The sequence below is a fragment of the Balaenoptera musculus genome, chromosome 16 (assembly GCF_009873245.2).
Source record: "Balaenoptera musculus isolate JJ_BM4_2016_0621 chromosome 16, mBalMus1.pri.v3, whole genome shotgun sequence".
NCBI lineage: Eukaryota > Metazoa > Chordata > Mammalia > Artiodactyla > Balaenopteridae > Balaenoptera > Balaenoptera musculus.
The window spans coordinates 85693610-85708834 of NC_045800.1; the positions used below are offsets into that span (position 1 = coordinate 85693610).

Below are 15225 nucleotides of genomic sequence, written 5' to 3' on the forward strand. Positions count from 1 at the left end.
TTAATTTTTGTTACTTTGCTTAATATGTGTCTTGGTGTGTTTCTCCTAGGGTTTATCCTGTGTGGGATACTCTGTGCTTCCTGGACTTGGGTGACTACTATTTCCTTTCCCATGTTAGGGACGTTTTCCACTATAATCTCTTCAAATATTTTCTCAGACCCTTTCTTTTTCTCTTCTTCTTCTGGGACCCCTATTTTTCGAATGTTGTTGCGTTCAGTGTTGTCCCAGAGGTCTCTGAGACTGTCTTCAATTCTTTTCATTCTTTTCTCTTTGTTCTGCTCCTCAGCAGTTATTTCCACCATTTTGTCTTCCAGCTCACTTATTCGTTCTTCTGCCTCAGTTATTCTGTTATTGATTCCTTCTAGTGTATTTTTCATTTCAGTTACTGTTTTGTTCATCTCTGTTTGTTTGTTCTTTAGTTCTTCTAGATCTCTGTTAAATATTTCTTGTATTTTCTCAATCCATGCCTCCATTCTATTTCCGAGATTCTGGATCATCTTTAGTATCATTACTCTGAATTCTTTTTCAGGTAGATTGCCTATTTCCTCTTCATTTGTTTGGTCTTGTAGGTTTTTACCTTGCTCCTTTATCTGTGACATATATTTTTGCCATCTTATTATTATTTTTTTTTAATGAGTGGGATTATGTTTCGGTTTTACTGGTTGTTTGGCCTGAGGCTTCCAACACTGGAATCTGTAGGCTGTTGGGTACAACTGGGTCTTGGTGCCGAGATGAGGACCTCTATGACACCTCACTCCAATGAATATTCCCTGGGGTCTGAGGTTCTCTGTTAGTCCAGTGGTTCGGACTTGGAGCTCCCACTTCAGGAGCTTTGGCCCAACCCCCTGCTCATGAACCAAGACCCCACAAGCCGTGCAGGGTAACCAAAAATAAAGAGAACAGTAATGAAGGGTAAAAAATAAAATTAGACTAGGAAACTAATGGATATGTTAGAAAGAATATAAAAATAAAAATATAGATGAAACAGCAACTGGAAGGTAAAACAGAACCAAAAAAGAAAAAAAAGAGGAGAAGAAAGAAAAAAAAAAAGGGTGCAAAAGGCCTTGGCAGTGGAGGGCGAGCCTAAGCAGAGGCGGGGTTTGGGTGGTGGGTGGGGCCTATGCTTAGGACTCACAGGGCTGGAAACAGCCCTTGGGGGCGGATGGGGAGTGGGGCTTAGGCTCAATGGAACTGAAGGGGCCCAGGCGTGCCTCTGCTCTCAGAGGGTGAGGGACCCCACCTAGGAGCCCAGCAGTCTTCCTGTGCCAGAGTGAGTGGGGCAGTCACCCTCTGCTCCTCTCCTGCTCCTCGGGTCCTGGATGACCTCTCCCACCTGCCTCTCCTGTTCTCCCCTGGCCTCCCTCCTATGCCCCCAAGACCCACGCGGCCAGGAGGGTGCTTTTTTCTGTGGAATCTAATTAAAAAAAAAAAACAACAAAAATGATACAAACGAACTTATTTACAAAACAGAAACAGACTCACAGATATCGAAAACAAATTTATAGTTACCAAAGGGGAAAGGCGGGAGGAGGGATACATTAGGAGGTTGGGAATAACATATACACACTAATATATATAAAATAGATAACCAAAAAGTACCTACTGTATAGCACAGGGAACTCTATTCAATGTTCTGTAATAACCTAAATGGGAAAAGAATCTGAAAAAGAATAGATATGTGTATATGTATAACTGAACAACTTTGCTAAACACCTGAAACTAACACAACATTGTAAATCAACTATACTCAATAAAATTTTTTAAAAATGAATAAGATTAAAAAAATTTCTATGCAGGGTCTTCCCTGGTGGTCCAGTGGTTAAGACTTCATGCTCTCAAGGCAGGGGGCCCAGGTTCAATCCCTGGTTGGGGATCTAAGATCTCACATACTGCAACTAACTGTGCACCACAACTAGAGAAGCCTGCCCGCTGCAACAAAAAGCCCATGTGTCGCAACAAAGATCTAGCACAGCCAAAATAAATAAATAAAATTAAAAAAAAGTTTCCATGCACATTCAGCCAGGTAAAAAGTGTTCAAGATAACAAAGAAAATAAATTAATATTGAAAGATCTACAAAAATATTTATGGATAGATTCCCATTGTCCTAGCTGCTTCTATCACCATACTTCTACCATGAGTTCCCAGTACTGGCTCAGTTATAAATTACATGAAGAAATAAAGAAATGTATAGACAGTGGAAATAGACCAAAGATATCTCCTTGTTGCAGTAATTGTTCAGACCAAAAGTTAGTTAATGTTAATTTTAAACACATTTCCAGTTATGCAGCCTAATTATATTAACTGTATTAGGGTCCTGAAAGTCTTGTCTGTGGTCACATATATGAACACTTTGGTTTTACTCTGTTCCAAGGCCTAAGATTGTTCCTGGTCTGGACAGATGTATCATTCATCATGTAGAATGCCAGGGAAGCAAATTTAAATGGAGAAATCATTTACAGTTATTGGAAAACTACTCAAAGCTAATTGGGGTCTGATTTTTTTTTTCTTTTTAGGAAATTACATGGGAGGAAAGAAAGATAATATTAATTATCTTGTGGAATTAAATTCAGTAAAAAAAAACCCAAATATTTTATTTATGACAAAACATTTAAAATGCCTTCTTAAGTATTTAACTTCTGTAGTTATCACTATTTGCTAGGACATTGCTAAGTTTCACATGCATTATCATGTTGAATATCTGCTACAGCTTTTTGAAGTTGATGCTGTTGGTATTTTTTTAGATAAGGAAACTGAGCTTTTAGGATGTTGGAGCAGCTTTTCCAGAAAGCATAAAAAGCAAACAGGATAGCCTTAGGCCCTTATGATCCATGGGCCAGAAGCACTGGCATCACCTGGGAACTTGGGAGAACCTCAGCCCCACCAAGATTTAGGAACCAGTCTGTATTTTTATTTTTTAAAATTTATTTTATTGAAGTATAGTTGATTTACAATGTTGTGTTAATTTCTGCTGTACAGGAAAGTCATTCAGTTATGCATTTATATACATTCTTTTTCAGATTCTTTTCCATTATGGTTTATGGCAGGATATTGAGTATAGTTCCCTGTGCTATACAGTAGAATCTTGTTGTTTATCCATCCTATATATAATAGTTTGTATCTGCTAATACCAGCCTCCCAATCTATCCCTCCCCCAACCCTTCCCTACCAGTAACCATAAATTCGTTCTCTAAGTCTGTGAGTCTGTTTCTGTTGTGTAAATAAGTTCATTTGTATCATTTTTATAGATTCCACATACGAGCGGTATCATATGATATTTATCTTTCTCTGTCTGACTTAATTTCACTTAGTATGATAATCTCTAGGTCTATCCATGTTGCTGCAAATGGCATTATTTCATTCCTTTTTATGGCTAAGTAATATTCTATTGTATATATGTACCACATCTTCTTTATCCATTCATCTGTCGATGGACATTTAGGTTGTTTCCATATCTTGGCTGTTGTAAATAGTGCTATGATGACCTTGGGGCACGTGTATCTTTTCGAATTATAGTTTTCTCTGGGTGTATGCCCAGGAGTGGGATTGCAGGGTCATATGGAAACTCTATTTTTAGTTTTTTAAGGAACATCCATACTGTTTTCCATAGTGGCTGCACAACTTACATTCCCATCAACAGGGTAGCAGGGTTCCCTTTTCTCCACATCCTCTCCATCATTTGTTATTTGCAGACTTTTTAATGATGGCCATTCTGACTGGTGTGAGGTGGTACCTCATAGTTTTGATTTGCAGGTCTCTAATAATTAGCGATGTTGAACATCTTTTCATGTGCCTGTTGGAGAAATGTCTATTTAGGTCTTCTGCCCATTTTTTGATTGGGTTATTTATTTATTTATTTTTGTTATTGAGTTTTATGAGCTGTTTTTATATTTTGGAAATTAAACCCTGTCAGTCACATCATTTGCAAATATTTTCTCTCAGTGTGTAGGTTGTTTTTTCATTTTGTTTATGGTTTCCTTTGCTGTGCAAAAGCTTGTAAGTTTGATTAGTTCCCATTTATTTATTTTTACTTTCATTTCTATTGTGTTGGAAGACTGACCTTAGAAAACAATTGTATGATTTATGTCAGAGAATGTTTTGCCTATGCTCTCTTCTAGGAGTTTTAAGGGGTCATGTCTTATATTTAAGTCTTTAAGCCATTTTGAATTTATTTTTTTGTATGATGTGAAGGAGTGTGCTAACTTCATTGATTTACATGCGGCTATCCAGCTTCCCCAACTCCACTTGCTGAAGAGCAGAGTCTGCATTTTTAAAAGATCCCACGTAATTTATGTGCATGTTGAAGTTGAGAAATTATGCTTTATTTTACAGATTCCATGTTCATAATTCTTACACAGTCCTTCGTCAAAGGGCTGTCTAAGATAAAAACTTCATTAAGAATATTAACTAAATCTGATATGAATTTGGAGAGACTTAAAATAATCCCTTTTTTCTGGTTATATGTCCAAATTTTGTGGATTTCAAATACATTTTTTCTTCCAGTTTTATTGAGCTGTAATTGACATACAGCACTTTATAAGTTTGAAGTGCACAGCATAATAAGTTGACTCACATACATCAAGAAACGATTACCACAATAAGTTTAGCAAACATCCATCATCTCTTATAGAGAAAAAATTAAAGGAAAAGAAAATAATTAAAATCAACTTGGAATGTCTGAGATGATTCAGTAAGAAGACCTGACCTCACCTCCTCCCATGAGCACCTCAAAATTACAACTATTTACAGATCAACTGTCTATGAGAACAACCTGAGGACCAGCAGAAGAGATCATCTACAACTAAAGGCATAAAGAAGGAGCCACAACAAGAGAGGTAGGAGGGGTGGATACGAGGTTTAGTCAAGACCCGTGCCTGTGGGCAGGTGAATCACAAACAGGAGGATAATCACAGTTGCGGAGGTTCTCCCCAAGGAGTGAGGGCTCTGAGCCCCACTTCAGGCTCCCAGCCCTGGGGTCCTGCACTGGGAAGATGAGCCCCGAGAATGTTTGGCTTTGAAGGCCAGCAAGCCTTGCTTTAGGGAGTCCCAGAGGGCTGTGGGAAAAGACACTTTGTCCTTAAAGGGCAGAGTCAGGAGGTTGAAAGGAGCCTGGGACAGACCCTCTTGCTGATGGTGGAGAGTCTCCAGACAGGCCGAGGCAGCTGGGGCTCACCCTGGGGACAAGGACAGTGGCACAGCCTTTCAGGAGCTCTTTCTCTGCGTGGACACTGGAGATGGTAGGTGCCATTTTGGAGTCCTCCCTCTAGCCTATTAGTGCCGGGACCTGGGTCACCCAACCAATGGTCAGCACCAGTCCTGGCATGCCCCAGCTAAGGAGCCAACTGGGCAGAGACACAGACCCATCCACCAACAGGCCACCTGCCCTCAGCCCCCTCATCCTCTTGTTGCCCAGGACCTTTTTTTGACCAAAAGAGGGGGCGTGAATCAGCCCCACCCACCAGTGGGCCAGCATTAGCGCTGGGACACCCAGGGCCCTGCAGCTAGCTGTCAGGACCCAGACATGCCCATAAGTGGACTGACACCAGACCCCTAGGTCTGGAATTCAAGACCCCAAGACCCAGCTCCACCCACCAGCTGGCTGACAGCAGCTACGGAACCACCAGAATCCTGCAGAGAGAGATCCTGGGACACAGCTTTACCCACCAGTGGGCCAGCACTAGCCCTGGGACCCCCCCCGGGCCCTGGTTATTCACAGCAGATGGCTGACACCAGATCCAGAATCACCGGGCCCCACAGCCAGAGAGCCTCGTTCTTGGTTCTGCCCACTAGAGTGTCTGCACCAGCCCCAGGTTGCCCTGGGCCTTGGTCCCACACATCAGTGGGCTGACACCAGCTCCAAGAAACACTGGACACTTCAGCCAACTGCATCAGGAACTGCCCCCACACATCAGCGGGCCAAAACCAGGCCTTGCATGCTCCCTCCACTCGACCCTCCACACCAGGTCCCAAGCTCACTCACAGGCAGGCTAACACTAGCTCCAGGAAACCATTAGCCCACAGCCATCCACCCCAGTACCTCCCCTGTCCACCACTGGGCCAGCACCAGGACCAGGCCTCCCTGGGCCCTGCAGCAAGCTGTGCCTGGGCCCAGCCCTGCTCAACAGCAGGTGCAGCCTCCACACTAGGCAGGGCCTGGCAACCAAATGGGCCAGGGTGCAACTTCACCTACCAGTGGCCCCACAGCAGCCAGTCCCCCACAACAAAGGCACCCACATGACCCACAGAGGGGGCACCCCTGGAGCATTTAGGGGAATATGTTTCCTGCTTAAGGCCACTTCTCCAACATCGGGAAATGTATCCAACCACCAAATATATAGAAATGTAAAGAGAATTAGGAAAAATGAGGTGACAGAGGAACATGTTTCAAATGAAGGAACAAGATGTAACCCCAGAAGAAGGACTAAGTTGGGTGGAGATAAGCAACCTCCCTTCAAGATAATGAAAGTAAAGATGATCAAAGAAATTGGGAGAAGAATGGATGAACCCTGTAAAAAGTTAGAAGTTTCTAAGAAAGAGTTAGAAGGTATAACTAACCAAAGAGCTGAAGAATACAATAACTGCAATTAATAATACAATGGAAGGAATCCATAGTAGCTTAGATGATACAGAGGAATGGATCAGCAAACTGGGATACCAAATAGTGGAAATTGCTCAAACAGAATAGAAAAAAGAAAAACATCTTTTAAAATGAGAGTTTAAGAGACTTCTGGAACAACACCAAGCATCCTGATTCTCACATTATAGGGGCCCCAGGAGGAGTGGAGAGGAATAAAGGGACAGAGAAGTTATTTGAAAACCTATTGGCTGAAAAGTTCCCTAACCTGGGAAAGAAAGGTGACATCCAGGTCCAGGAAACACAGAGAGTCCCAAATAAGATCAACCCAAAGATGTCTACACATTGTAATTAAAATGGCAAAAAATAAAATAAAGAGAGAATATTAAAAGCAGCAAGGGAAAAGCAACTAGTTCATACAAAGGGACTCCCATGAGGCTATCACCTGACTTTTTAGCTGAAACTGCAGGCCAGAGGAAGTGGCATGATATATTTAAAGCAATGTGAGGAAAAAACCTACAACCAAGAATACTGTACCAGGGAAAACTATCATTCAGATTCAAAGGAGATATAAAGAGTTTTGCAGACAAACGAAAGCTAAAACAGTTCAGCACCACCAAACCAGCTTTACAAGAAATGCTAAAGGGACTTTTCTAGAAAGGCCACAACTAGAAATACGAAAATTGCAAAAGGAAAAATCTCATTGATAAAGGCAAATATACATTAAAGGTAATAGATCAAAGCTAGTAGAAAGGTTAAAAGACAGAAATAGTAAAATCATCTGCATCCACAATAAGTAGTTACAGAAACATGTAAAATATGATGTCAAAACAGTAAACTTGTTGGGGGGAGTAAAAATTCAGGATTGCTAAAAGATATTTGAATTAAGAGATCAGAAATTTAAAATAATCACTTATAACTAAAAAGCTACAGTAATCAAAACAGTATGGTATTGGCACAGAAACAGACACCTGGATAAATTGAACAGGATAGAAAACCCAGTAATAAACCCATGCACTTAGGGTCAATTAATCTACAACAAAGGAGTTAAGAATACCCAATGGCGATAAGACAGTCTCTTCAATAAGTGGTGCTGGAAAACTGGACAACTACATGGAAAAGAATGAAATTAGAACATTCTCTAACACCATAGACAAAAATAAGCTCAAAATGGATAAAGACCTAAATGTAAGATTGGATATTCTAAAACTAGAGGGAAACATAGGCAGAACACTCTTTCACATTGGCCTTAGCAATATTGTTTTTGGATCTGTCTCCCAAAGCAAAGGAAATATAAGCAAACATAAACAGGTGGGACCTAATTAAACTTAAAACCTTTTGCACAGCAAAAGAAACCATCAACCAAACGAAGAAAACTTACTGAATGGGAGAAAATATTTACAAATGATATGACCCATAAGAGATTAATATCCAATGTATATAAACAGCTCATACAGCTCAACATTAAAAAAACAAACAACCTGATTAAAGAATGGGTAGAAGACCTGAATAGATATTTTTCCAAATAAGGCCAACAGGCAGATTAAAAATGCTCAACATGGTTAATTATCAGAGAAATGCAAATCAAAACCACAGTGAGATATCACCTCACACCTGTCAGAAAGGTTATCATCAAAAGGAACACAAATAACAAATGTTGGCAAGGATGTGGAGAAAAGAGAACCCTTGTACACTGTTGGTGGGAATGTAAGTTGGTGCAGCCACTGTGGAAAACAATATGGAGCCTTCTCAAAAAAACTAAAAATAGGACTACCATATGACTGAGCAGTTCCACTCCTGGGTATATATCCAAAGAAACACAAATATGCTAATTTGAAAAGATACATGCTCTGCAGTGTTCATAGCAACACTGTTTACAATAGCTAGGATATGGAAGCAACCTAAGTGCCCATCAACAGATGAATGGATAAAGAAGATGACATATATATATGTGTCACATTTCTAGATGTATCTCTTTCTCTCTCTCTCTCTCTCTCTCTCTCTCTCTCTCTATATATATATATATATATATATATATATAAAATGGAATACTACTCAGCCATAAAAAAGAATGAAATAATGCCATTTGCAGCAACATGAATGGACTTGGAGGGCATTATGCTAGGTGAAATAAATCAGACAGAGAAAGACAAATACTGTATGATATCACTTATATGTGGAATCTAAGAAACACAAGAAACTAGTGAATATAATAAAAAAGAAGCATACTCACAGATATAGAGAACATACTAATGATTACCAGTGGGCAGAGGGAAGGGGAGAAGGTCAATAAAGGGGTAGGGGAGTAAGAGGTACAAACTATAGGTATAAAATAAGCTACAAGGATATATTATACAACATGGGGAATATAGCCAATATTTAATAGTGACTACAAATGGAGAATAACCTTTAAAAATTGGGAATCACTGTATTGTACACCTGTAACTTATATAATATTGAATAGCAACTATACTTCAATAAAAATAAATTTAAAAATAAAATAAACACACACACATATACACATATATATGTGTATATATTTTAAATATATAATATATACAGAGAGGGAGAGAGAAATTGTTATTGTTGTTTATAAACCTCATGGTTACCACAACTCAAAAATCTATAATAGATAACACAGAAAAAATAAGAAAGGTATCCAAACATAAGATAGTCATCACATCACAAGGGAAGTGAACAAAAAAGAACTATAAAAACAATTAATAAGGGAGATTGGGATTGACATATACACTACTATGTATGAAATAGATAACTAATGAGAACCTACTGTATAGCACAGGGAACTCTACTCAGTACTCTGTGGAGACCTAAATGGGAAGGAAATCCAAAAAAGAAGGGGTATATGTATACGTATAGCTGATTCACTTTGCTGTATAGCAGAAACTAATACAACATTGTAAAGCAACTATAGTCCAATGAAAATTGATTAAAAAAACAATTAACAAAATGGCAGTAAGTACATATCTATCAATAAGTACTTTAAATGTACCTGGACTAAGTGCTCCAATCAAAAGACATAGATCGGCTGAGTGGATACACAAACTGGACCCATATATATGTTACCTACAAGAGACTCACTTCAGATCTAAAGACACACACAGACTGAAAGTGAGGGGAGTAACAGGTATTCTGTACAAACGGAAATGAAAAGAAAGCTGGGATACTAATACTTACATCAGACAAAATAGACTAAAATGAAGACTGTAACAATAGATAAAGAATGACATTAAATAGTGATCAAGGGATCAATCCAAGAAGATACAACAATTGTAAGTGTATATGCACCCAACGTAGGTCCATGTAAATACATGAAGAAAATATTAACAGACAAAAAGGGAGAAATTGACAGTAAATAACAGTAGCAGACTTTATAGCCATTCTGACAGGTGTGAGATGTTATCTTATTGTGGTTTTGATTTGCATTTCCCTAATGGTTAGTGATGTTGAGCATTTTTCATGTGTCTGGGGGCCATCTGTATGTCTTCTTTGGAAAAATGTCTATTCTGGTCCTTTGCCCATGTTTTAATCAGGTTGTCTGGTTGGTGTTTTTTTGTTTGTTTTGTTTTGTTTTTAAATAAATTTATTTATTTATGTATTTTTGGCTGTGTTGGGTTTTTGTTGCTGCACACAGTCTTTCTCTAGTTGAGGCAGCTCTCTACTCTTCGTTGTGGTACGCAGGCTTCTCATTGCCATGGCTTCTCTTGTTGCGGAGCATGGGCTGTAGGTGTGCAGGCTTCAGTAGTTGTGGCTTGCGGGCTCTAAAGCTCAGGCTCAGTTTTTGTGGTGCACGGGCTTAGTGCTCCGTGGCATGTGGGATCTTCCCAGACCAGGGCTCGAACCCATGTCCCCTGCATTGGCAAGCAGATTCTTAACCACTGCGCCACCAGGGAAGTCCCTTGTTTTTTGTTTTTTATTGTTGAGTTGTATGAGTTCTTTGTATATTTTGGATATTAACTCCTTATCAGATACATTGTTTGGATATATCTTCATCCATTCAATTAGGCAGCCTTTTGTTGTTGTTGTTGTTCTTAGTTTCCTTCACTGTGAAAAAGGTTTTTAGTTTGATGTAGTCCCATTTGTTTAGTTTTGCTTTTGCTTTTCTTACCTGAGGTGACATATTCAAAAGAATATTGCTAAGACTGATGTCAAAGAGCATATTGCCTGTGTTTCCTTGTAGTTTTATGGTTTCCAGTCTTATATTTATGTCTTTATACATTTGAGTTTATTTTTGAATATGGTGTGAGAAAGTAGTCCCCTTTGATTCTTTTACATGTAGCTGTTCAGTTTTCCCAACATCATTTATTGAAGATACTGTCTTTTCTCCATTGTATATTTTTGCCTCCTTTGTTGTAGATGAATTTGACCATATAAGCTTGGGTTTATTTTTGGACTCTCTATTCTGTTCCATGGGTCTATGTGTCTGTTTTTTTATTCCAGTACAATACTGTTTTGATTATAGTAGCTTTGTTGTGTAGTTTGAAATCAAGGAGTGTGATACCTCCAGCTTCATTCTTTCTAAAGATGGTTTTGGCTATTTGGAATCTTTTGTGTTTCCATGCAGATTTAGGCTTATTTGTTCTATTTCTGTGAAAAATGCCTGTAGCATTTTGACAGGGATTGCACTGAATCTGTAGATTGCCTTCTGGAATATTCAAATTTGCTAAATCTGTATTTTCTGCTTTTCATCTAAGCGTTTTAAGATCATTTTGTAAGAGTTAACTCCTTCATCTCCATTTTATATATATAGTCACTGGATTCTAAAAATGTTGTAGTTTGATAGCTTCAAGTTCTTGTTATTCAGTTTATTAAAGAGAGATTGGGAGAGAGAGAGAGAGAGAGAGAGGGAAGTGATGATGGTGGTTTCTTTACATTAGGTTGAATAACTCCAGGAAACTGTGGAATTGATCCTTTTAGACATGTGTTCTCTCCTGTATGTATGCTTTTTGGAAGGTGATCAATAATTATTATTCCTATCTATAATCTTTGGCATTTAAATGTAACATACAGTTTATAGTCAAGTTCATTTCAATTATAAGAGGAAAAGCAAGTTTCAGGTATGAACTGTGAAACAGTCTGTGAAGAGGCTATGTGACCTACCCTTATTTATGGACCTCTCAGGTTTAAAAGGCAAGGGAGTGACTTGCAAATAGCGGCACTTTTAGAGATGATACTGGAGAATGGATGGGAAGACATGAGAATCGTTGTTTATTCTATAATCACCTGGAAGGCTTTTTAAAATGCTGATTGAGTCTTTCTTTGCCTAGATCTTCTGACTAACAGCTTTCTGACAGAGATTTTGCATCTTTAATGAGTTCCCAGGTGATTATGCTGCCCCCTGTTGCAGGAAATATACCTTGGGAACCACTGGACTAGAACTGGGAAGTCTGGTTAGGATCCTTTGCATTGATCTCTGCAAGTTATAATACAGAAGTAAATGCTGACAGTAGAGTTAAGGAGGAAGGGGTGGATTTCAAGGATATAGCAGACTTACAACTGACAGGACTTGTCAGACCAGAACATGCAGGTGAAGGAGGGGGGGTGGATCTAGAATGATTTCTGGATTTCTAACTTTGATGGTGGACTGAAAATGGTGGTGCATGATCTCAACATATGGAATAAAAGAGGAGAAGCTGAGTAGGTTTTTGGGGTGGGCTTGATGACAAGTTTGGTATTAGACATGTCAGATGGAGGTTTATGTGGGTAATTGATGCGGAGATATTTGTTAGGAAAATAGGATACTGCTGAGGTTAAGGTGCTGTTAAAAGAACACAGTTATATAAGTGCAGGCATACATGTTGATGGAGGAGAAAATATAGGTCATACATTGAAGAGAATATGGAGCTGAGAGCAGAACTCTGGGATATACCAATATTTAATGTGAAATCAGAATAGTTCACCTTAAAAAAGCCTGAGGCAGACTGGCAGGAACCCTGGAGTAGAGAGTGTCAACTTTAAAAATAAAATAGCCAGTTATCTCAGCAGCATGAGTTTATTTGGGAATAACCAGGGGAATCGTAGTTGGGGAAATAAATTCAAGCTTTTGACCACAGGGAAATGCGGAGAACAAAGGACAGGAGCTTTTATAGAGAAAAGGGGCAGTGGGCGGGGCTGTCCTCTATAAAAGTTCCTTGGAGGAAAGTGGGAGTTCAGGTTTCTCATTGGCTGAGCTGCGACATTTTCCATTGGCTGAGCTTGTTGCTTGGCGGGAAGAACATCTCCCTTCCTCCTGCCGGGGAAGTAGAGACCCCTTCCTGTTGGAGGTGCGAGGACCCTCTCTTCCTGTTTGGGTGATTGACCCCCAGCGGTAGGCGTGAGAGCTCCCTGTGCAGGCCTTCCAGATGCCACTTTTAATTGAGGGTTAGAAATTAATTTTCACCAGAGTTTTTATAAGCGTGTAATAAACATGTCAACACAGCAGGAAGGTCAGATGACATATGGATGCAGACGTGCCCATTGTAATTAGGAATCAGGGGGTGGGGAGAGATAGGAAACCTTAGGAAAAACAGTTTTTTCAGCGTAGCACAGATGAGACCCAGATTCTATTTATTTGAAGTTAGAAATATTTTTAGAACAGAATACATACCTCTGCTTTTCTGAAATTAAGTTTCTATTTTTTCACATCGGAAGAGGAAATTGTTATTGATAAAAATAGTTTAGGTATGAATGGATTCAAATTCAAGTTCTAAGCTGAATTAAATAAAATGTTTAAAGAGCAAACTGCGAATCAGTTCCTATGTCTTTCCTATTAGGAGGCACTGCTTCTTGTGGGGTGTTAATGTCCCTTTCCTCAAGAAGCTTTCAGAAATGACTGTGGGGTTTTTGAGGTTGGTTCTCCTGGAATGGATTTGTCATTTTCTCCACCTGTATCCCTGATAGGGAACCAAGAATGCTATTATTCCTGTTGAGAATATTATCTTACACTGTGATTTGTTTGACAGCTGGGCATGATTATTTTATTAGTTTCCTAATTGATCAAATTAGGGCAGCTGTCACTTCTGGAATTTGACCTTAACTTTTTTCTTTTCCTCCAGTGTTTTTCTAAGCAAATTTATAACAAAATGCTGATAGTAAGTAGAAATTGCTGCTCTACGTAAGATCAGTGTCTGAGATAATAGTGTCATAAGCAGAATTTATCAGTGATGTGTTATTGTCTAGAAAACATAATTTAAACATGCCTACATCTGTGTTAGGAAACTTCTCATGGGTTGTATGAACTGACTCTTCCGGACTCTCTGGAAAGATTTGAGATTGAGCTAACACAGCCCCTTGGATTTGATGATTGTATCACTATTAATTAGTTGGAACGTTCCTCCCAAAATGTGGGCCAAATGCAAAACGAGAGCAAATGCCAGTAAAATAGTGAGCTTTCTAAAAAACCTTCATAAAAGCACATTTTCTATTTTGTGGTCAAACTAATCTGTTCTAACAGATTCTCTGCGTACTTTTATTTTTCCCTTTACTTATTGGCCAGTGTTTCAAGGTTCTGCATTTAAAAACAAAGAACACTTTTTAAATCTCAGGCTGCAAATGATCAGGTGTGTAATTGTTATTTTACAGAGACCAAGCTAACTTCCCAGATGGTTAGAAATTTCAGTGATAGCAGATCAGGCTCTTGCAAGGCAGGTAAAGAGCCTGACGCTTAGGCTGCTGGTGAACAACAGGGCAAAGGTGGGGATTTTGAAGACGGGAGATACAAAACCCAAAAGCTTGTTCACATCAGTTCTGGTACTTTAACTGTTCTAAGTTATTTGTTCTTCATTTAGGATAAAAATAACATGCTATTAAGCCTATCACTGAGTTCAAATAACATTTCTCCCTTTTCCTTTCTTTCTTGAACAGGTTGTCAAGTTACTAAGCAACAAAAGGTCACAAGCAGTTGGAATATTGATGTCTAGCCTTCACTTAGATATGAAAGATATACAACATGGTAAGTGAAAAATTAAAATTCAACTTTTGAATACTCAAATTTGGGCCAAAGGATGTGCTGCTTAGTGGTAAAATTATTTCATACTTAGACTCTCTGTGTAGATTGAGGTGAGTATGTTTCCTGTAAGTGTTACCAAACTTTCTACCATGATTGTTTCTGGAAAGGTTACGAGTAATTTGGCTTTTGTGTTATTTCTGTATCTTGCTAAGAGCATGATTCTCATGTGACATGTTTAGTGTGCATTAGCAAATATTTAATTTTTAACTCATGAGAAATACTAGTCCCACTGTGCCCTGTACCTGATTTGACTTCTCTGTGCCATGTCCAAAGAGAGACTGGTGAACACTGGTGAGATCCAGGTGTGGGCCATGCCTCAGCCCCTGACGATACCTGGGGAGGATGGTCCACAGGAGAGGACAATATGCTAAGAGTAAATCTCAGATGTTTGCTGAGCTAACATAAAGAAGAGGAAGTAAACCTAAGATTTTCTAATAGATCAGCTAAAACCAGAGTTACATGAAAGCTTGTTTTGATTGTTGTTGTTTTTAAAATTTCCTTATGATTAGAGACGTGGAAGAGTAGACTGGATTGCTGTGTACAGTAATTAAATGAAAACTCAAAACTGTTGAAGAGGCTGCATGACCACTTGTCTCAGATGCCTTTAAAGCATTGAGTAGGTGATGGGACGTATTCTCTTCGTCCTCC

The 15225-nt window shown here is 39.1% G+C and overlaps 1 protein-coding gene across 1 annotated transcript in view; it reads left to right on the plus strand.

Moving 5' to 3' along the window:
* Positions 1–15225, plus strand: part of FMN2 (formin 2) — a 336742-nt gene that overhangs the window by 169786 nt on the left and 151731 nt on the right. Inside the window, exon 7 of the mRNA XM_036829555.1 lies at positions 14433–14520. Coding sequence (XP_036685450.1) covers positions 14433–14520 — 88 coding nt within the window. The remainder of the gene's footprint in view (positions 1–14432; positions 14521–15225) is intronic.